Here is a 23,677-nt window from a genome sequence, read left to right on the forward strand (position 1 = left end):
TTCTTAATGCCCTAATTTTGACATAATGTCTCATAAGCCGGTATGCCATTGGTGGAATTATTGATCCAAGATCTCATAGAGTTCGTATTTTAATTCGATGATTCAACCCATGGATGGTAAGCTTGAAGCTTTCTTATGGTGTTTTCTTGCTTTGATTGTACTTTTACTTTCTTGTCTTTCATAAAGGGTAATTCTAATCTTTCTAGGAACGAAACTAAATGCATCCAAAGCCCATAAGTGATGTTTTTTTAACAATGAGAGAATCTTGATTATTGAACACAATTCAATATCCAATGACCGCGCTGGCTTGCTTGCTTGAGGTGGGCTTTAAAATCTTTTTCTTGAATATGCTATCATATTATAAAAATTGCTAATTAAGTGATATGTTAGGGACACTCGATTTATGCAAGATCAGAAGAAGAAATTTGGAAGTGATGCGGTTTCTTGCAGTAAAGGAGTTATAGTTGGTTAGCATGTTAATTAAGAGATTTTTTTATTCCTGTACATTTTGTTATGAATTAATTATAAGGAGATAGAAGTTTGCTATCTTAATACAAAACAAGGGACATGTATTAGATTGAGGGATTTCGGAATTTGATCTTTTGAACATGTCCAAATGTGTCCCTTATTATATTTTGTTATTGTAGATTAGATTTGAATTCAATTAACGTGAGACATAGATTCCTTCTCTGGATGAAAATTTTGAGTTTCTCATATCACAAACATGTACTTAAGGTGAATCCAATTTTCACTGATTTTGTTCAATGTTTTTTTTTGTTCTATTTTTTTTTCTAAATTCAAACCTGAATATATGCATGCGAATATGGATAAATACATGTAAACGAATTGAACGAGCACAAACATGGGAATTCGTGTTTGCTCATTTTACTTACCGAAACAAGACACGAATACAGTCAATTAAACAGAAAAAATTTCTGCATGTCCATTCGTTAAGGAAATGCAAAATGTTAAAACCGAAGCTTCACTTAGTTGTAAACCTTAAATTTTTGAGTTTTACTAAGTGAATATAAATGTTTCTGAATTTTAAATTTTGTTTTTGTTTAGCCATTGAAGCTTACTCAAATGGCTTTTCTTTTCTGCCTTTTCAGTCACGTTATAGGCTATAACGGATACAAAGTTGTAGCCGATATCGATAGCGTTTTGTCACTAGACACCTTCTTCAAATACATGTAAAGAAACAGTGGTTGTCAACATCAAATGGGTTTTGCAAAGGAACAGTGGTTGTGAAGAACAAATGGATGCAGGCGGTAGAGGTGCACAAACACCGGGTCCGGGTAGAAACCGTTTCTGAATATTGTCAGGTATTTGTCCATTTCAGCCGGGTATTTTTGGGGTTTCGGGTAGGGTTGGGTCGGGTTTTGACCGGGTATTAGTGGAACCGTTCCACCGGGTCCAGGTCGGTTCCGGCTCCGAGTACAATTCTGGGGATAAACCTAAAGCCCGGTCCATACCTGCGGGTACGGACGGGTCGGTTCCGGTTGAGGGTAGGAACCGTCGGTTCAGGTCCGGAACCAGATCTTTATGCACCCCTTGCAGGCGGTGTTTAATGTTGACTTTGGTTGAGATTTTGAAACTGTTTATGACGTTGATTTGTTTAGTGAATAGAACTATGCACAATGTTTTGCATGTCATGTAAGAATTGATAAACTAATTGAAACAACTAATGCATTTTAAATTATTGCCGCAGCATCGCGTAAAAAACCACTATTGTTCAGGTGGTCTTACTTTGGATATGATTTTGATACTGCTCCATAACCATATTGTTCAGGTGGTCTTACTTGGTTAAACACAATTTTGCCAATTGCATGTTCTGCAACTAGATTTGCCTATTTTGAAATCACTTAAAACCACTATACTTTTTGTTTATTTCAAAAGGGAATTTGTACCGCAATGGACATACAATAACTGTCAAACCCGATAAACGAAACCCCATGCGATTATATGTTATTATTTTATAATCTTTATTATTATTTTCTTGGTTAAATTTATTATTGTTATTGCTGTTATTATTATTATTTTTGTTGTTGTTGTTATTATTATTATTATTATTATTCTGGCATCCTTCTAAAGGTTGTTTATGTTATTTGGTCATTTCAAGTAAAGTATGAGATTTATGCATTTTGATTTAGGATGTGCATTTGATAGGTATATTGTCATATGCACGGGTCTCTTCATTTAGGAACCTTAAATGATTTATAATATGTGTTAGGTTGCAGGTTTACTAAAAGAAATTCAAAACTAAAATTAGAGACAATATACAATTTTGTTACATTCTCCTAAGCTGTGTGCTTTACACTTTTGCTTGATCAACTTGGCATATATATTGTGTGTATCTCTGTTAGATGTATAACAACTCTATATTCACTTTCACCTTTTTAAAGTAGTGAACCAAATATATGCATGTAAAGAATTTAATATTCATGTATGCTAGCATGCTCTATTTTGCAACAGATAAGCAACAGTGAAACATAAAGTTGCGGATATCTTTCTTGAGGGTCAAGCAGAATACACAACCGATCCATTGATGAACATAATGACCTGACATTCTAACATATTTCATGAGTAAGATTGACATCTAGAAGTGCAGAGTAGATTGCAAATACATCAGGTCAATATGTGTTTTGATAAAATTTAGTTCGGGTCAAAACAAGTTTGGATAAAAATGAGTTCAGGTCATTTCCTAATCATTATCCACAGTCTTGAATAATTTGTTAGCCACTTCTAACAACTTTTTTTTTCTGATTCTTTGCTTCTTCCAGTTCTTGGCGTATGGTACCTGCTACCACCCTTCAATCAATCGCCAGGGATCCACAGCCAATGCCAGTACCATAACGAACCAACCCTCTACCGTCCAAATGCCCGTTGCCTCCCGCCGCAACGCACGGGCTCTTTTGCTAGTATATATATATATATATATATATATATATATATATATATATATATATAGCGGAGGGTTAACGTTCAAATGAAATTAACGTGCTAACCATGAGAATCAAGTAGAGTAATTATATATACAAGTAGAGTAATTATGTAATTACACCAAAGAGTAATTACGTAATTACTCTATGATGTAATTACATAATTACTCTACTTGTATATATAATTACTCTACTTGATTCTCACGTTTAGCACGTTAATTTCATTTGTATTTGATCCAAACCATATATATATTATTTTGTGTAAAGTTGTTCATCCATATATTATTAGCCCGAGTATGTTTGGTTGGAGGTAGGGGTGGATTTAGTGTTGAGTTAGGGGAGCACAGGCACCCCCTCAAATTCGTATATTCTTCAATAAAATTCTAATATATTAGGTTCAAAGACCCAAAGTGCCCAAACCCAACTTTCTGACCCCAACTATTCAAAGGCAAGTTTAATTTTGCTTTCACAAAATAACAATTAAGCTTAGATCACTTACTTGTCTAACCACGTCATCAATTATCTACCTCTACCTATATATCATTAAAGCAAAACAATGTATCCATATGTCATCTTTCTAGACATCCACCTATGCTGCCACATAATACAATTTCCATTTATATAATTGCCACATATTCACTAATTAATGTTTTCTAGAAACATAATCAATTACCACAATTAATATTTTATAACTCATTTTTGTGCTCCCCTTTTAGTATGACCATTTATAGAATTATTAACAAAGTTACAAATATAACTTTCAATTTTTTATTAAATAAAGTTTTTTGATATTTATTAATTATAAAATTTTATTTATCATTATTTATATATTATGAATCCATAAGTTATGTTATTACATATATTATTAAATTTAATTTTTTTTGTTATGTTTTCTTAACCACTCGTGTATTGCACGGGCTATATCATAGTCTCCTCCACCTATATCATTAAAACAAAACAATGTATCTATATGTCATCTTTCTAGACCATCCACCTATGCTGCCACATAATACAATTTCTATTTATATAATTGCCACATATTCACTAATTAATGTTTTCTATAATCATAATCAATTACCACAATTAATTTTTTATAACTCATTTTTGTGCTCCCTTTTTAGTACGACAATTATTAACAAAGTTACAAATGTAACTTTCAATGTTGTATTAAATAAAGTTTTTAGATATTTATTAATTATAAAATTTTATTTATCATTATTTAAATATTATGAATCCATAAGTTATGTTATTACGTATATTATAAATTTTAATTTTGTTTGTTATATTTTTTTAACCACCCGTGTATTGCACGGGCTATATCCTAGTTATTAATATAGTATTATACTCTTGAGTTTAATTGGACCATTATAAAAATTAAACCAAAATATGGCAATATTCAGAGTATCATTTCGTTTTTATAATTCTATACCATTTAACTCTGTATTTTTTTTATTTGTACATAAGAGTTTTGAGCTATGACAAATATGAAAAGATTTTTGTCAATTGTAGCATGTATTTTGTTTATTGTGTTTTGATGAAATTTATTGTTTACATGTCTATACGTGGTTTATTATTTAATTTGATTTCTTTTGACCTAAACTGGTTTGACCCGTTTTAGTTTGACTTGACCCTTTCTAGGTTGATCATTTTTGGCACCAACTGGCAAAAACTTCTGGATCCGTAACTGGTTGAAGGTAATGAAATTAAGAGGGAATGAAATGAAAGAAGTAATCTAATCTAACTTTACTAATAAAAGAAAATAATTAGGATGATGTGGCAATCCCACATTCATTCTTGGTCTAATATCTCTTCTCATTCATTCTTCTTATTCATGGGTTATGGACAAAATCATTTTGACAATTATTATAATTTCCTTTCTAATTTTTCATCTCATTCATCCTATCTATCCATGAGTCATGAGTCAAATTAATTTTGACAAATGGGTTATATTTTTTTTTCATAATTCTCTAATTCCTCATCTTATTTATCCTATTTTATCTTCTTGCCTTTAATTTTGTTCTTTCTTTCAAATATAACGTACCTATTTATTTTTGTTATTTAACAAATCCCGTATAATACACATATTCAAAAGGCTAGTGAAATGAATAATAGAATTAAATGAATCATTACAATTCATTCCTAATTGATTACATTCAGAAGTTTTATTACTTTATGCGTTTTGAATTATTTTAATAGTCTCTTATTGTTTAATATGAAATTAGATTCTATTAACTAATTTCTGGCTATAAAATGGGGTCATATAAAATGGGAGACCCTATTCCTTACTCCATGTCATCAGGTTCATAACCCGAATCTATTTTTTGTTCTATGAAATTATAGCATTGAAAAAAAGTGACTACAGTGAAAAAGTTCATGAACGCACTACTTGTAATTTGTTTCACCTAGCTTCATGCTGGTTATTTTCCTCTTTATTATATATAAATGCTGCTGCTTTTGGAAAAGAATAGTTAATAAAACGGGTTATCAGATGTGGTAGTTGAAGCTTTTAAAGGTTACATGATAAAGTGCCATTCTAGAAATCTGATCTAAATTGATCCAGAGTATTTCCTTCACGAGAATCAAAGATTTGTTCGGTAATTACTCTAAATGAATTCTAGCTATTTCTCATTAAAATCAAAACGATTATAATAAAGTAGCAGGCAGACGGGCAACAAGCTGCGCCGCAACCCTCTTTTGAATAGCAAAACTAATTCTACTAAAAACAAAGCGTTGGGTCGTAGGAGACGACAAAGTACCATGGACGACATGTTGAACCCTGTTTAGAAAATTCACAGCCTCCGGGGCTAGAAACCCAAATGTATCAAAAGCAAAAGGAAGAAACACATGTTTATTTTCTCTAAATTAAATATTTTTTTCCCTCTTAACTCTCATTTTTATATACTTATCCATTTGCTCGTTTTCAACTCTAAATTCTCAAATTCATAAACGATCAACTAAACGAACTAAAACTTGAAGTTTTTACTAAGTTCATAACAAAGAAAACTAGATATGATAGTCTATAAAAGTAAAATAACAAACGGCTAGGTTCAAAACGTGCAACAAAAGTACGCAGCATACAAAATGAGTGCTACAGATAGGCATGTAAATGGATCAAAATTCAAAAGTTTATTTATTAGTTTGTGAACTGCTTGGAAATTCATTTACGTTCGTTTATTTAATAAGCGAATAAACATGAACACAATAATTTGTTTATTAAGTTAGAATAATTCATATATGTTTGTGAACACTCGTTTATGTTTGTTCATTTGAGTTCGTTTATTTTTGTCAATTTACGTTCATTTATGTTTGTTAGTATTTATTTATTTAGGCCCGTTAGTTTACTTACATTAATATATTCATTTATTATTTTTTTTATGTTCCAATACGTTTAATCTAGTTTATATCCTTTTAGACCCAATACATTTTTTTCATATTACTTTTAAGTTTTAATTACGTTTTAGCTTAGTTATATTAGTTCCTTTGTGTTCAGTTATGTTCATTAGTTATACTTCCATGAACCATATATTTGTTTATACTATTAACGAATGCACATAAACCAACATGAGCAAGAAAAAACTGTTTGTTTAACTGCTTGTCTTCGATCGTTTATTCGGTTAACTTAAAAGTTATATGAACAAAGAAATTAAATAACGTAAAAGGAAGGTCATACGATAACACAAAATTTGGCATCAAAATGATTTGAATACATTTTATGCCGTGTTGACATGCACTACTAAAGCAAGTCATATAATATATAATATGCTGCAATCATTAACATTTAACACAGTGATAATGAAGAAAATCTAAGCATTAAGATTGATACTGCGTATTTGTGATAAGAGATTTGATTCAATGTAAGTTAGGGACATTTGTCAGCTCACACAAACAATATTAACTAGGAATCTTCTATTTGCGGAGCTTGCAACAGATATTCCTTCTTTCAATTTCTGGTCTTCCGTTTTAACTAAAGTGTTTGATCCGTAAAATAGTCATCCAATGAGGTTTTAACTGATTGATAAAATTTCTTTGGGGTGATTGATAATGATCACCATAAGTTACAGGGATGAATGTATTTGTGGTCGGGGGTTCCAAGAACATATAGATAATCACACGCTTCCAAACGGTCTGAGGAAAACTATTTAGTTCTCTTGTCCACTTAGGAAGATTAGTATTTGTGGGTGGCGGGTTTTGGGTAATCGTATCCCAGTTCGGTCTAATTTAGTGGCTAAAGGTATTGATGTTCCGTTTACTCTATGTCCCTTGTGTAATGACGAAACAAAATATGTACTTTATGTGTTTGGTGATTGTAATGTGGTAAAAACATTTGGATTTTGGTTGAAAGATGGCTCGATGTGAAATTATAAATTTTAAGATTTCCTTCAGATTTAATGGATTTAGATGAACAACTCTTCATTAATCGTTAAGTGTGGTTAAGAAAGAAGTTGTAGGTTTGATTATATATGTGACTTGGTGGGCTATTTGGAAGCTTCGAAATGATCTGGTCTTCTTGAATAGCCGATTAAAAAACTCGTGGTCGTTTGATGATGTTATGTATTTTTCTTTCTATTGGTTCTCGAGTAGGAAAAATAAGTATAAGGCTTCTTGGACATAGTGGATGAAAAATCCCATGCTTTTTTCTTTTCTTCGCCCGCATAGCTTTTGGCTGGTCGGTGCTTTATAAAATTTCACGGTTCAAAAAAAAAGTCAATAATAAAAAATTAACCTTCTACTGACTTGATGCTCATTTCATAGTAACTTAAAAGAAAATAACTAACGGAGTTAACTATATGTTAGATAGAGACTGTTGTTGGTAATAACATTGAAAGTTAGCATTGTCACCGGTTAGATTGTTAGTTGAAATTATTAGTGGCTAATAGATAATAGTTGAATTATTAAAATTCAATTTTTCTTAAAGAAATTACTTTATTTTTTTTTTATTTTAAACATATATGTATGCACAAACCTTTCACATTTTAATTAAAACACTCTCATTTTTCTTACAGATACTCTTCAATCTTCTCAAATTTTGATAAAAATCATTGATTTGCCTCCTAATGATTTATTTGATGTCGATGAGGCGGTTCCAACGCCGTCAAAATTGGCTCAATCAAAGTTCGTTTGATTGATGGTTCAACACTTTGTTTTGGCTACAATAAATTAACTCTATATTCTATACATTTCTTTATGTCATTAAATTTAAAAAAAAAGTTGCATTTTATAAAAAAAATTCACAAGATTAATATATAAAATGAAATGACTTTAAAAAAATAGTTTGAATGCATTTAATCACACTTTTGGAAAGTTTAATTTTCATTTGTTCATGTAAATTAACATGTGAATCTGTACTACACTAGTCACTACTACTATACGATCAAAACCTTTTCAGTTATACTTATTAAAATAAAAAATAAAGATTAGACTTTTAATTTTTTGAACATATCTATTCAATATTATTTTTCATCACTTTTAAGAAGTGTATATAAATTATAAACTAAACTTGCGCAATTTTCTTTTCTTTTTATAAAATAACATTTTTCAAATTTTCAATTTAATTTTTTAAATCACAGTTTTAAAATAGTTATTATGAATGCCGGATTCCCCTAACTTCCTCTTGCTCCTTTTATGCTCCCTTTGCCCACTATTCATGCCTACCATTTCTTGTCATCTTCTCCCTCCGAAAAGTAAATATAAATTCACTTGTGCTTTAGTCCTATTAACACGAGTTACCCCTCAAGTTCAAATATATATACTCTTTAGACTTAAGTTATATAAGTATGGCTGATTAAGAGACAACGCCACGTATGTAATAAATGATAACTCAGCGGCCATGTCATCAAAAACTAACAGCTGGTTAAGTTTTCATTAACTTTGCACCCACATGTATAGTTGGGATTATTTTTTTGTCATTTCAATAACTAGGACTTATATTTGTCAATCGGGCATAGTTAGGATTATATGAAGCCAATTTACCCTATTTTTTAACGACCAATGACCAAAGTCAAGCTACTCGGGGTAACCCAATGGCAATATGGCCGTCTCCGAAAATTGTTGAAATATTTTGGACTGAATGCGAAAAATATTTTGAGCCTTAAGTAAAAGGAATATTTTATTTGGTTAAAAAATTTAATTTTTAAATGAACTTACTTGCAAGATTTAGGTTGTGTAAAAAACTTTTGTATAAAAATGGGCTTAAACTACCTCAAATGACACTAGAACTCACAACCTTTTGGTTGGGAATCATATCTCTTTGCCACTAGACCAAGCTAATTTTTATGTAATTAAGTTTAAATATTAAATATACATATTATTTTTCATAAAAATACATATAATTTAAAAAAAAAATTTAGGCCTAGCTAGGTGTCAGGCCCGGGCGGTTGACCACCCAGCCCTCCCTTAGGACCGGTCATGAATGGCAAAAGACGACCTCATACGCTTGCGATTGCAGACAACGCTTGATAGCCCAAGGCCACCATTTACTGTTTCGGAGAAAACCTGTCATCCGAAGGGCCACTACAATAAAACCTGATTGGAATTAGATTCAAGCTTGAGACCTTGTAATATCTAACACAAATCTCTACATTTTTTTCTCATGCTCGTTGAATTAAAGCTCATTGGCCATGTAAATGCAAACTGAAAGCTCTAGTTTTCTTTAATTTATAAACTAATAGTTCTGCTCTTTTTTATTTTATTTATTTATTTATATTTTTTGTTATATAGTTTAGTTTTTATAATATAATAAAGTGTTTACTTTTACGATTATCATGTATACACTTATCCGTTATTTTAAAGTTAAACAAACTCCGTAAAATTGGGACAAAGGTAATCCAAAATATGTGTTTAACTAATTTAATTTGAAAAAGTGAAAAAATAAAACCAACCAACCATTATAATGTACAATTAATTAGTTTACCAATTTTTAAAAAAAGTAGTAAAGTGATAAATAAAATTTAAAAAAGAATAAAAGTAAGAAAGGGTGCAAGGCAGGCAGGAGAAGTATATAAAGACCTCCATACACCTCACCTGATGAAACCCCTTATTACATCATAAATATATACATACATCTCTCTTCATTTACATCCTGATGCTCTTCTTCTTCTGCACCAATTCCTTCAACTCACTAATTTCCTCGGAAACATGGGCGGCGATAAAGCTCTGAGTCTCGAAGAGATTAAGAACGAAACTGTTGATTTGGTATGAACCCAAAACTATAACCACTACTTTACTTTGTTTCTATGTTTTCTTTGATTTCTGATCTGGGTTTTGATTTCATATCAAAATCGTCGTAGCAATGATTTTCTGATTTACTGTGTGTGTGTATGTGTGTGTGTGTGAACTGAACAAAAACTTTTTTATTCCGGTGAGGTGGTGTTTACTTTTTATTCATCGGTTACAAATTGATTAAATTAATTAAAATAATGATTTTAATGCATGTACGGATTTGCACGGTATTCGACAAACTCATTACTTGTTTTTCCCTCCGTATATAATATTTTGTTTTTGTTTTGTGATATGATTTTTCTACATAACCAAAGGGAATTGTTACATAGGATCGCGGTAGGGTTTGCCACAGATTTTGTTATTATTATTATTATTATTATTATTATTATTATTAGTGTTACCGTTCACAACAAACTTGATTCGAGACTCATCTAAGTAAAGTCGCCAACTTGAAATACCGAAAAACTAATTAATTGACATGTCGGTTCTCAATTTTTAATAATTTTACGTTTTTAACAACTACAAGAAGTTAAAATAATGAAAAACTAATTAATTATTATGTCGGTTTTCGATTCGTTAAATTTTATGTTTTTAACAAGATAAGAGGAAGATCTGATGACTATCACATGAGTCAGATTTACTAGTTTGGTCATGTTTGTTTTCAATTTCTATTTTGACTATAACGTGGTTAGTAGTTATGTTTATTTATTTTATTTATTGCTAGTCAAGGTAGGTCCTTTATTTAAGCAAAAATTCTGGAAAGTAATTTGAATAAATGAAGAAAACGAGGAGAAACTATTATTTTATTTCGATTTACTCGTATGTTAAAGTTTAAATTTTTTAGAAAAATTCGGATGCAATTTGTTGGGATGCTTCATTTCTTGTTAGAAAAAATAATCATAAATCATAATAAAACAGTAAAAGTATAAAATTTATTTTAAAATAACCGTAAAAGTGTAGAAATTCAGGGAGAGAGAAAGGGTAGAACAGTAATTTGCAAAAAAATCAACAGAATGTGTCTGTTGAATGCGGTGAACGGGCTATGTGGGTACAGGTCTGTGGTACCTTAGTCTTATTTTATTTTATTGTTTTTATATTTATTTTTCTTTAGCGGCTCTGACTAATGTCTCATGATTTATTGGATTTGTAACATGCACTAATAACTAATTCAACTTTTTACTGTTTTATTATTTCAATTCACGTCAAAAAAAGGAAAGGAAAACGATATAATTTTTATGAAATGTTTACATCATAATAATACAGGGTTAGGTTATAATTGGAAGTATAGTTTTTATAGGAAGGAAAAAAAGTAATTTTGTCTATTGATTTTGAATATAAAGGGTTGAGATTAGTTTATGGGGAAATTAAGTGTGAACACAAGGTAAAGAGCATAAAAGGAATAAAACATTTGTTGACTTTTTCTCTCCACATGCAAGTCACATGCCAAATTCCCACATCATTTTAAAACGTCCATAACTTTTTTTTACAACGTTTTTAATTGAAAAACAAATTCACCATAATGAGTGTCTTTTTATCTTTTATATGAGTATCATATTGTAATATAAAAATTAAAAAAAAATTAGTGGGTTTTTTACAAATTGTGTTTTACCGAATTGTGTTTTACAGAATTGTGTTATACAATAGTATTTTTCATTGTGTTTTTTTTTTCATTGTGTTTTTTCCATTATATTATTTACATTGTGTCATACAATTGTGTTTTTTATTGTGTTTTTTCATTATGTTTTTTCCATTGTGTTTTTTACGTTGCGTTTTTCATAGTGTTTTCCATTGTGTTTTTCCGGCGAGGTGGTGGCGGTGGGTGACGGTTGTGGTGGCGGTGGTTGTAGAGAGTAAATATGTAATTGGGTTTTATGTAAGTGAGTTTTTGAAATTAATGTAAGTGGGTTTTTGAAATTAAATTAAGTGGGTTTTGATATTTAAGTGGTAAACTAAAATACTCTCCTTCCTAGTCTTCTTAAAAAAATCAAACTTCTTATTTGAACATAACGCTCATAATATATTAATCGGCCAAAGAATATTTAATCTTAATCTTGCCTTTTATTTTAGTTGTTTTTATGCGTGAATAAATATTATTCTATTCTTTTGCCCCACCCACTTTTTTTTGTGGCACGGAATTCCCGATATACCCTTCGTTTTCTCGTGTGGTGGGGTTAGCTTTTAGGGACTTTTTGGTATTCGGTGTGTCACACCCACTCTTTTTATTTTTCTAATATATGGATCATGGCCCCACATATTGTGTTAAATGGCAAGTCAACTTGGTTACTCAACCATCCTTTTACTTTTTTTTATTCATCTAATTTTACCCCATGTGAACGTGTTTCTTGAAAAATCACTAAGTGATCATTTTGACCCAACAAGATTAAAAAAGATAACATTTTGACCGAGAAAGTTAGGTAACGCAAGTCTAATTTTGTGACTATAAATTTTGTACAATTTAACCAAATAAAGTGACACAATATTTATATTTTTCACATGAATTGTGTTTTAATTTAATTTATTAATTTCCAAATAAAAAAGGAATTGTTCTCATTTTTAGTGGACCTTGATTCTCTTGCCTGAACTTTTGTGATCGGTCATAATCATGGGAATCCGATACCAGTCACATATAATTGTGGAATATAAATAAAGTAAAGATAAACATTAAGATATTCTAAAGCAACTTTTTGATTAATATCTTAGTTACTTACTTTGTAATTGAATTATTATTTGTTTCTTTTTAATTAAAAATACAAGGTGTATACGTTACTTTACAAATGAATCCAACCTAATTACCAAAGGCATGCTAGTTTAGGTAAACCTTTTTGTTTAGTGCTATAATGACCAAGACCATTAGTGTTAGTTAAGCATGTTGATACATGCAGATAACAGAATAATAACTTTGTCACTTGATGTTTATCTTATTATAAGTTTATGTCTAATTACAGGAAAAAGTACCGATCGAGGAGGTGTTTGAACAGTTGAAATGTAACCGCGAAGGTCTAAGCTCAGATGAAGGGGCCACAAGGCTTCAAATATTTGGACCTAACAAACTTGAGGAGAAAAAGGTTGGCATATTCATTCATAGTTCAGTCATCAATTCATGATCAAACTTATTTAGTTTCTGTTTACCTATTATTAAGTGCTTAACATTATATTTATTTAAAAAAAAAATGAATACAGGAAAGCAAAATACTCAAGTTTCTTGGGTTCATGTGGAACCCTCTCTCATGGGTCATGGAAGCTGCAGCAGTCATGGCAATTGCAATGGCTAATGGCGGTGGAAAACCGCCAGATTGGCAAGACTTTGTTGGCATTGTTTGCCTTCTTGTGATCAACTCAACCATCAGTTTTATAGAAGAAAACAATGCTGGAAATGCTGCTGCTGCACTCATGGCTGGTCTTGCCCCTAAAACCAAGGTCTAATTTATTTCACAATTTATTAAAATAAAGTCAGTCATCAAGTTTGATAATCTGTTATTACTTCAGGTTCTACGTGATGGTCGTTGGAGTGAGCAAGAAGCTGCCATCTTGGTTCCAGGAGATATTATCAGTATCAAACTTGGTGACATCGTTCCTGCTGACGCACGGCTTCTAGAAGGTGACCCGTTAAAGATTGACCAGTCTGCCCTTACTGGTGAATCACTTCCTGTGAACAAGAACCCTTATGATGAAGTGTTTTCCGGTTCAACTTGCAAGCAAGGTGAAATAGAGGCAGTTGTCATAGCAACCGGCGTGCACACGTTCTTTGGTAAAGCGGCACATTTAGTTGACAGCACTAACCAAGTTGGTCATTTCCAACAAGTTTTGACCGCCATTGGAAACTTCTGCATTTGCTCAATTGCTGTTGGAATGATAGTTGAGATTATTGTCATGTACCCAATTCAGCACAGGCCGTACAGAAGCGGAATTGACAATCTGTTGGTGTTGCTTATTGGTGGAATCCCAATTGCGATGCCAACTGTGCTTTCGGTCACCATGGCTATTGGGTCCCACCGGCTTTCGCAACAGGGTGCTATTACTAAGAGAATGACTGCTATTGAAGAAATGGCGGGAATGGACGTGCTTTGTAGTGACAAGACAGGGACTTTGACGCTTAACAAGCTTTCGGTTGATAAGAATTTGATTGAGGTTTTTGCTAAAGGTTTGGATAAGGTGCAGGTTTTGCTTTACGCTGCTCGGGCTTCTAGGACTGAGAATCAGGATGCTATTGATGCCGCCATTGTGGGAACCCTTGCTGATCCTAAAGAGGTATAGTTTCTTTATACAAGTGTATAGTTTGTTACTAAATGAATATAATATTTTGTAATTTTATACGTTTTTGTAGGCACGAGCTGGAATCAGAGAGGTCCATTTCTTCCCATTTAACCCTGTTGACAAGAGGACCGCTTTGACTTACATTGATGACCGTGGTAATTGGCATAGAACCAGCAAAGGTGCCCCCGAACAGGTACATATTTCACTTTCTCTGGTTCTTTTTATATATACATTGATTTATGAATCTGTTGGTTACTAAATGTAATGCTTTTAATAGATATTGACTCTCTGTGGATGCAAAGAAGATATGAAAAAGAAAGTGCATGCAATGATTGATAAATTTGCAGAACGTGGATTGCGTTCGTTGGCTGTTGCATATCAGGTATGCATTTTATTTCATTTTTGTTCTCACCCGTCTTTGTTATTATGTTTGATCATGATTACTTACTCTCGTTATCGCGATAAACTAACAGGAGGTGCCTGAAAAAAGTAAAGATGCCCCTGGTGGACCGTGGCAGTTTGTCGGTTTGTTGTCCTTGTTTGACCCGCCAAGGCATGACAGTGCTGAAACCATTCGCAGAGCTCTAAATCTTGGTGTTAATGTCAAGATGATTACCGGTAATTAATCATAAGTTCATAACTGATATTTCTTTATTTATTTTGTAACTAAATGTTATTTATTATTATATAGGTGATCAACTTGCTATTGCTAAGGAGACCGGTAGACGGCTCGGCATGGGAACAAATATGTACCCGTCTTCTTCTTTACTTGGTGGCCACAAGGATGCATCTATTGCTGCTCTTCCTATTGAAGAGTTGATTGAGAAAGCCGATGGGTTTGCTGGAGTTTTCCCAGGTGAGTGATTATTTATATTTTTATTCTTTTAATTTAATGTTGTTGTAATAGTATTCTTCTAACACTGACTCTTTTGATTTGAATACGCAGAACACAAGTATGAGATTGTGAAGAAGTTACAAGAAAGAAAGCACATTTGTGGAATGACAGGTGACGGTGTCAATGATGCTCCTGCTTTAAAGAAGGCTGATATTGGGATTGCTGTAGCTGATGCTACGGATGCCGCAAGGAGTGCTTCTGATATTGTGCTCACTGAGCCTGGACTTAGTGTTATTATCAGTGCGGTGCTTACCAGTCGTGCTATCTTCCAAAGAATGAAGAATTACACCATCTATGCTGTTTCCATCACCATTCGTATTGTGGTAAGTTGCATGTGACATTAAAATCAATAGATTTATTAATATAACATTCGAGTTTGTTGACCAACTTACTTTGACTTTTTGTAGTTTGGGTTTATGTTCATTGCTTTGATATGGAAGTTTGACTTCTCTCCTTTCATGGTTCTGATTATTGCAATCCTTAACGATGGTGAGTTGTCAGTTCCACTACACTCTATAACACTAACGTTATAACCATAGTTTTTATTAATTCCAAGTTTTGTGAAAATTATAAAAGGTACAATCATGACAATCTCAAAGGATAGGGTGAAACCTTCTCCATTACCCGACAGCTGGAAGCTAAAAGAAATCTTTGCCACTGGGATTGTGCTCGGAGGTTACCTAGCATTGATGACTGTCATATTCTTCTGGATCATGAAAGACACCAACTTCTTCTCAGTACGTGTCAATATTTAAATGATCCAATATTAGCATTATTGATTCCTGCATACAAATGAAACTAACTCTGGTTTTCATATTTTATCACACGTGCAGGACACATTTGGTGTTAGATTTTTAAGACACAGTGAAGTTGAGATGATGGCTGCTTTATATCTACAAGTCAGTATAGTCAGCCAAGCTTTAATCTTCGTTACCCGCTCACGCAGCTGGTCGTTTATAGAACGTCCAGGGTTGTTACTTTTGGGTGCTTTCTTAGCAGCACAACTGGTAAACGAAATCAACTTGTTTTTTTCTATACTAATCGAATATTGTTTTCTAATAATATGAAAACTTTCAGGTGGCAACTTTAATAGCAGTGTATGCTGAGTGGGAATTTGCAAGAATCAAGGGAGTCGGGTGGGGATGGGCCGGTGTCATCTGGCTCTACAGCATCGTGTTTTACTTCCCGCTCGACCTTATGAAATTCGCCATCCGATATATCCTTAGTGGGAAAGCCTGGAACAACTTGCTTGAAAACAAGGTACACTTCATTGGTTTTATTATTTCCTTTTTTTTTTTAATAAAAGTTGTGAACTAAGCCTTTGAATTTGAAACAGACTGCTTTCACAAGCAAGAAGGATTATGGAAGAGAAGAGAGAGAGGCTCAATGGGCTCTTGCTCAGAGGACACTTCATGGGCTGCAACAACCGGAAACCTCAAATATCTTTAATGAAAAGAGCAGCTACAGGGAACTGTCTGAAATAGCAGAACAGGCTAAGAGGCGTGCTGAAGTTGCAAGGTATGACAATATTGGTATTTGTTTTTGACACTATTTTTTAATGATTTTAAAAATGGTAATAAATGTTTATAAATTTGGTGATGATGTGCAGGCTCAGGGAGGTGCTTACATTGAAGGGCCATGTTGAATCGGTTGTGAAGCTGAAAGGGCTCGATATTGATAATATTCAACAGCATTACACAGTGTAATGGAGAGAGCAAGCGTTTTGTTTTCTTTTTAATTTATTAGTAGTTGATAACTCGTGGGGAAACAGTAATTTATATGCTGGAAGTTGAATGTAACCCCCGAATCTGGTTACTTGTTTTGTTTTCTTTAGTGCATTTCTGAGTACTACAGCGTATGGTTGCTGCTGGTTTGTGTATGTTTTAGAAAGAATGAAAGCCACTTAAAGCATTTTCCAGCTCTTTTTATTTTTTAACTGTTACATCAAACTCTTTTATTATAAAAATAGTTAGCATGTATGTTCACGTGTTTTTACAAAAAAATTAAAATAAAATAAAAACTGCTAAAATTTGGAGAAAATAGTTGAGATTGACATTTTGGCCCTGGAGAGTGGAATTTGGGTCTGACATCCAGCCTTTTGGGATATTTTCGTCGATTGTTTATTGGCCCGTAACTCCAAACGTACGTAGTGATAGTTATGCAGTTTCAAGTGGCAATCATGATTGCTAATCGATAATATGGAACAATACACTCCCTATGACATAGTCAAACATTCAGACATCAGTGTACATAATATCTATTGATTAGTGTAATAATCAATTTACCTTAAATACACGTCCTAATGGTCCTTCTATCATGCATCTTAATGTCTTGCTTTGTTATGTTATGTTTATAACGGAGTAAACATAAGTTTACGAGTTAGGCATAATCCTAACTCTTTTCGCGCATAACTGTTTACACCAGATATAATTGACAGTTTTTGTAGCACACAATTAAACATTCTTATAACAAAAGTGATTTGTGGTGACATGAATCTCATTGGATTCAACACGAAAAGAAAAACAAAACATATTGTGGCCACGCGAGCCTTCCTTTGGGAGAGCCATAGGTAGGAACACCATAGTTACAAAAAAAGAACATGTTTCTCGATTATTAGTGTCGAGTTGAAAGTTGTAGCCTTCCTCTCCATTCTTCACCAGGCTTCAATGTAACCGGCTTTCCAATTGCTGCTGCCTCCACACAAACCATATATTTGTACTCACCTTCTCCTAAATCCACTATAGTTTTAGCCTTCGTTTCCCCTGGATTCCACACCACTAACACACGAACAAAACAACAAAATTATGTTACTTATGTTCCACTTCAAACACGAAACCTTAACAAGAAATGCATATCTAACCAGCATCAGGAAGCCCATCTTTCCGAATGACATATGTCCGCTTCCTTTTATGATCCAAAGCCGCAACCTTCTTTGGTGTGTTAAGATAGATCCTGTCAAACTGAGTAAACAATTGTCACTACGTAAGCATTATTAACCATATATGACAAAGTAATCAAAGCGAGGTAACGAAAGTACCTCTGAATTAAAGGTTATCGTGTTTCCATGTTCTGTATACCGTGTCCTGTTCTTCAGATTGTCAAGATAATCAAGATTCGCCATCCCTCTCACTTCAACTTCACTGGAGAGAAAATTATCAAGATATTTGTTTCATATCGAAGACCCATATATGAAACATGTCAAATCGACTTACCTGATATCTGAAACAGAAAAATAGGTGTGATGTGCAAATGTGAAAGTAAACGGCTTTCCAACAGCATCGGTGTTTCTGATACGAGATGCCAAAACTAAGTCGCCTCCAGGTGTCAGAATAACCCTCAGCCGAAACTCGAATCTACGAATAAACAAATAATAGATGAGAATATCGATACTAAGTTTGCGTCATAACAACTTCACAATCATATACTTGTGAGGCCAAAGCTTCAAATCCTCTTGAGTGGGCTTTAGTAACAAGTCAACAAAAACCCCATTGGTGACATTGGATGCGAATGGAGGTGGGTTATTGTCTATGGTCCAGAGTCTGTTCCTAGCAAATCCATGTGATTGAAGAGAGCCAAGATTTGAGAACTGCATACAAATCCATGTCAATAACTAGAGCAAATCCAAAATTAGGATTTAAGGAGCTGAAAACGTGATGACGATGCATACTTGAGGAAAGATGACAGGAATACCCCCTCGTATCGGCTTCGGAGGACTAAATGTTGCCTGCAAAAATACTTAGTTTCTGGATGATTGAAGAAGATGACCACAAGATCAAGTAAAAACAGATAGGGTCCTGGCGTCCTGCTATCGCTTGTCTGTCACATTGTATGGGCTGTATGACCTTTTTCACCCTATCGCATGATCTCATTTGGCGAAAAAAGTCATACAGCCCATACAATTAGTGGTCACATTATTGATTCCAGTCAAAACGTCATACAATCCGTATGATATGGCCCTCATACAGCCCGCATAAAGTTTTTTCACTCTATCAAAATGACCCATTTGACAAATTTTCACCCAATAACATGGGCCGTATGATAGGGCGGAAAAGGTTATATGGTTCATATGGCTTTTGTCAATTGTCAGATCAATCATTTCTTTGTCAATTTTAAAAATACTTATTGGCTTATTGGTGTTTTCAAAAAGCCAATAAGTTAAAATGTGTTTGGCAATCACAAAATTCTTTTTTATTTTAGCATTTTGAAAGTGTTAAAAAGCAGTTTTTGGAAAGCCTCAAATACTGGCTTTTAGAAAAAGTCAATAAGCCAATAAGCATTTTCCAAACTCAATCCCAAACATGCTCTAAAAAAAAAACGCAGCCCGTATGATATGGTTCTCATACAACCCATATGGCCTTTTCCGCCCTATCACACAGCCCTATAACTAGCAAAACGGCCTCGTTTGACCACATTTTCCGGCCTACCATACAGCCAATATGACACAGCCACCGGTGTCTCTGGATGGCACATAAATGGTGTTTGTATTGGTGGGGCCAACAGAAATGATGAATATGTTGTAGGTACCTTACTACTGACAAATATCAACTCTTCACCTTTCTCATTCTTCCATGATGTCACATGAGCTCCATATAAATACACCTACAAGACACACAATGTTTATAAAATAAAAATGTTCATATCTAGATCATTTGTATAAATTAATTTGGAATCAGGGGACATACCTCCACACTACCACCAAGAGTTTGACTGAGGATGACTTTTTCTAGGCCATTGACGCCTTTAGTGATCTTAACATCAGTTGTTGATGACTCAACAATCTGGGTTGATATTATAAGTGCACTAAAAACCAAGATGGTATGCAGCAATCTCATCATTTGATTGGATGAAGATACAAACAACCTACGCAGTCTACAAAGGCCAAGATGAGGTGAGTATAAATCCTGTTAGTAAGCGAAGACTTTTGGGATAAGTGTTTGGTAAGCATAGACAGACACTTTTTAAGGTGGAGATTGACTTGGTAAAAGTAGACTCCTTCAATCATGGGCATTTCACATTTGTAGATTTTTTTTTGTCTTCGTATTTTCGGAATAAGAATAATTGGATTCATATGACAAAATTATGACATATGCCAATGATTATATGATTTAGGCTGAGGGGTGTGGGGGGCGCGAGAGGGGGCGTGAGTGGGGGCGCCATCCAATAATATTGTGACGTGTGGCAGAGAGAGAAACTTGATAAGATGGGTATTGGTAGTGGTGATAGCGCCCCGGGGCATGGTGTGGAGGGGCGCGAGAGGGGGCGCGAGCGGTTTTTTTTTTTTTTTTTATAAATGTATTACCCAACGAATCCGGAATTTCTCAAAAACTCAATCGGAATCCGGTCAAAACCTCAACGAATCCGGTCTTCAAAAACTCAATCGGAATCCGGTCAAAACCGGAATTTCTCAACCCGGAATCCGGTCAAAACCATGGCACCTTCACTCTCTCTCCTCCTCCTCACCACCACCGTAACCTCCACCGGAATCCGGTCAAAACCATGGCACCTTCACTCTCTCTCCTCCTCCTCACCACCACCGTAACCTCCACCGGAATCCGGTCAAAACCATGGCACCTTCACTCTCTCTCCTCCTCCTCACCACCACCGTAACCTCCACCACCATCGGCGTCACCTACACTCGGTGGTTGAATTGAAGCTTTTCTGCACGAATATATATATATATATAATATATATATATATATATATATATATATATATATATATATATATATATATATATATATGCTGAAACATTCCCAAGACACCCAGCTTAAACCCCAACGGCTCTATTTTGCATCCCAAGACACCCCTCACGCTCAACCTGTCCCGCGAGCCTCCTGGCGCCAGCCTCGTTTTCCGCTCTCGCGCCCCTCTCGCGCCCCTCTAGCGCCCCGGTGGTGTGGCTCTCGCGCCCCGGGGCGCGAGCGAACTCCCTCTCGCGTCCTGACTAGCGCTCCGCACCCCTCAGCCTTATTGTTTGGTTTAAAATCGATCAAATTAAACCGATACAAGTTAAAATCAAACCTAGTTACCAATTCAAATTTGGGAATATTTCCAAAATGATCCAATTACAATAGGAGCTTTTTTTTGTCCCCTTAAATAGAAGTTTGTAGAAATACTCTTACAAACACGTTTTTGATGACATGTTAGGCCTTAACGCGTCTTTCACGACCTGTTAACCTCCAACTTGTGTCTTTCACGGCATGCTAGCCTCTAACGCGTCTTTCACGACATGTTAGCGCTATTAATTGTTCTTTTAATATTACTTTATTATACTTAGTTTAATACATATATTTGTCATTTCTTTTATAACTTATAATGCATAAAGTTTTATAAAGTAACAAATATACCGTTGAGACTTACTTATTTTTATCTAGGTGCTGGTATAAATTTTACTTAAAACAAGACTGATCAAATTTTATTAAACATTTATTGAACATTTTAATATCAATTTAACAATCGGTTTTGAGTAAAATTTATGACAACATGTAAAAAAATAAACACGTCTCAACGACATATTAAAATTATATATAAATTTATATATTACAAGTTATAAAAGAAATGGCAAATATGTATTAAATTAATTATAATAATGTAATATTAAAAAAACAATTAATAGGGCTAACATGTAATATTAAGAAAGACGTGTTAAATGCTAACATGCCGTGAAAGACGCGCGCTGGAGGTTAACAGGCCGTGAAAGACGCGTTAAGGCATAACATGTCGTCAAAAACGTGTTTATAGAGGACATTTCTAGAAACTTTTATTTAAAAGGATAAAAATAAACTCTTCTATTATAATTGGGTCATTTTAAAATTTTTCCATTCAAATTTTGGTTCGGACGTAAACATGAAAACCGAACCCAAAAAATCAAATAACTAGAAAAGGTGAGAACCAAAGGATGATCACCATATTTTTTTAATATGGTATATGTATATCGAACGTTTTAGAAACGCGCGTGTTAAAGTAATAATGAAAATACTAAATTTAGATATTTTATTTACTATCAAGTCTCGAAACAATAATCAAACATGATGTAAACGAATAACTCTCGTTTAATAAACAGAAAATATAATTCAAAAAACTAATTACAACTCTCAGACCGTAACTCGGTTTGACTCTTGATGAACCATAACTTGGTGCATGTAGATGAACCCAAACTCGGTTATATCTGATGTGTGTCTCTAGATGAACCTTAACTCGGTTACATCTTACACATTATATATTGTCTAACCATAACTCAGTTTATATAGACTAACCCAACTTTTTAATCAAAACATTACCAACTATAATTACAATACAATTAGAAAATATAATCAACCATGACCTACGTGGTAATATTTGCCCCTCAAATTCACCGATTTTTGACTTGAAATCGGAAATTACGTCCAACATGCTACATTAAACGTTTAAAACACAATCACTTATAATTAAAAATGTAACACTAAATTTATGCTGGGGTGTTAAAAACAGTTGGTTTACACCGCCATTGTTTCAGACCATTTATTGTTAGTAAATAAATAATAATAATAATATTTAATAAATTAATATAATCCGGATCTCACCGGTACTCCAAATCCTGTCATGCTATTTGAGTATTTTCCATGTAAAATTCCTCAGCACCAAACGTCCAAACCCAAATATATGCGAATATGGGCCTAACAATGAAAGGAAAACCAGTCCATACTTGGTCTGGCCCGACCCAACCATGTAAACTTTATCGCAAATTCAAAGCCAGGAACCAAGCTAAGGATGGATTTATGTCTAGCATGAAATCAGTGTAGTGTATACGTCAAAAGCTACAGAAGGTCCCGGCACATACAACATAACCTTAAAACTATTGATAAAAGATTGATCTTCAAATAAATGGATTGTGAACGTATATGTTATACATTACAAACATATACGCCGTATATGTTATACGACACGTAACTTACATGTCGTATAATATATGCGCCCGCATATGTTTTCATCAGTGACGGATGTGCGAAATTGGATTTTTGGGAAAAGAAACGCTTGAAAACATATTTTGATCATGGCACATATGACATTAGCACCAGCGTCAATAATCCATTTGGAATAATATTTTGAAGAACTGCAAGGCATTATACATCGGAAAGAATCTTGATTGATGGTTATAGCACTGTTAGCAGCATAAGTAGTTGAAGACTTGAAGGGCTAGATTGAACTTTGTTCTGCTGCAATAAAACCATCAAGTCATGATATTGTTGCTAAGTGATACCTTGCTGGTTAGATTGATTTTTATCACTCTTTCCTTGTTCTTCAGCAAGGTTAGTAAACTTCTTTCCTTTAGTGAGCTTGAAATCTTTTGGGAAACCAATCAGTTTATAGCATTTGTTCAATGAATGCCCAT

The 23,677-nt window shown here is 33.7% G+C and overlaps 2 protein-coding genes across 2 annotated transcripts; one reads left to right on the forward strand and one right to left on the reverse strand.

Annotated features, from left to right (window-relative positions):
• The first annotated feature begins 10,066 nt into the window (after window positions 1-10,066).
• LOC143585893 (plasma membrane ATPase 4-like) lies at window positions 10,067-17,220 on the forward strand. Its single transcript, XM_077067570.1, has 15 exons — window positions 10,067-10,130; window positions 13,103-13,222; window positions 13,338-13,574; window positions 13,644-14,405; window positions 14,482-14,604; window positions 14,689-14,793; window positions 14,885-15,029; window positions 15,103-15,267; window positions 15,358-15,629; window positions 15,714-15,795; window positions 15,883-16,043; window positions 16,140-16,313; window positions 16,384-16,566; window positions 16,643-16,824; window positions 16,916-17,220. Exons 1-15 carry the CDS (start codon window positions 10,074-10,076, stop codon window positions 17,010-17,012), a joined length of 2,865 nt encoding a protein of 954 aa, XP_076923685.1. The 5' UTR covers window positions 10,067-10,073; the 3' UTR covers window positions 17,013-17,220.
• A 691-nt stretch (window positions 17,221-17,911) lies between these two features.
• On the reverse strand, window positions 17,912-20,192 carry LOC143585898 (putative glucose-6-phosphate 1-epimerase). Its single transcript, XM_077067573.1, has 8 exons — window positions 19,989-20,192; window positions 19,831-19,905; window positions 18,974-19,030; window positions 18,732-18,892; window positions 18,519-18,659; window positions 18,344-18,446; window positions 18,167-18,266; window positions 17,912-18,083 (listed from the first exon to the last, which is right to left on the reverse strand). The coding sequence occupies exons 1-8, from the start codon at window positions 20,139-20,141 to the stop codon at window positions 17,920-17,922; spliced, it is 954 nt and encodes a 317-aa protein (XP_076923688.1). The 5' UTR covers window positions 20,142-20,192; the 3' UTR covers window positions 17,912-17,919.
• Window positions 20,193-23,677: the final 3,485 nt, after the last annotated feature.

Source organism: Bidens hawaiensis, unplaced genomic scaffold (genome assembly GCF_021521415.1).
Source record: "Bidens hawaiensis isolate Kalapana, Puna unplaced genomic scaffold, B.hawaiensis_p1.1 tig00034208_1, whole genome shotgun sequence".
Classification (NCBI taxonomy): domain Eukaryota; kingdom Viridiplantae; phylum Streptophyta; class Magnoliopsida; order Asterales; family Asteraceae; genus Bidens; species Bidens hawaiensis.

What these genes read in the sequence shown, in the direction of transcription:
- LOC143585893 (XM_077067570.1), top strand. Translation starts at nt 10,074, where the DNA reads ATGGGCGGCGATAAAGCTCTGAGTCTCGAAGAGATTAAGAACGAAACT. An exon ending in CCCTTGCTGATCCTAAAGAG is followed by an intron (nt 14,406 to 14,481) that starts GTATAGTTTCTT and finishes ACGTTTTTGTAG; the next exon opens with GCACGAGCTGGAATCAGAGA. An exon ending in CGTTGGCTGTTGCATATCAG is followed by an intron (nt 14,794 to 14,884) that starts GTATGCATTTTA and finishes ATAAACTAACAG; the next exon opens with GAGGTGCCTGAAAAAAGTAA.
- LOC143585898 (XM_077067573.1), bottom strand. Translation starts at nt 20,141, where the DNA reads ATGATGAGATTGCTGCATACCATCTTGGTTTTTAGTGCACTTATAATA. An exon ending in TTGAAGCTTTGGCCTCACAA is followed by an intron (nt 18,660 to 18,731) that starts GTATATGATTGT and finishes GTTTATTCGTAG; the next exon opens with ATTCGAGTTTCGGCTGAGGG. An exon ending in TTTTCTGTTTCAGATATCAG is followed by an intron (nt 18,447 to 18,518) that starts GTAAGTCGATTT and finishes TTTTCTCTCCAG; the next exon opens with TGAAGTTGAAGTGAGAGGGA.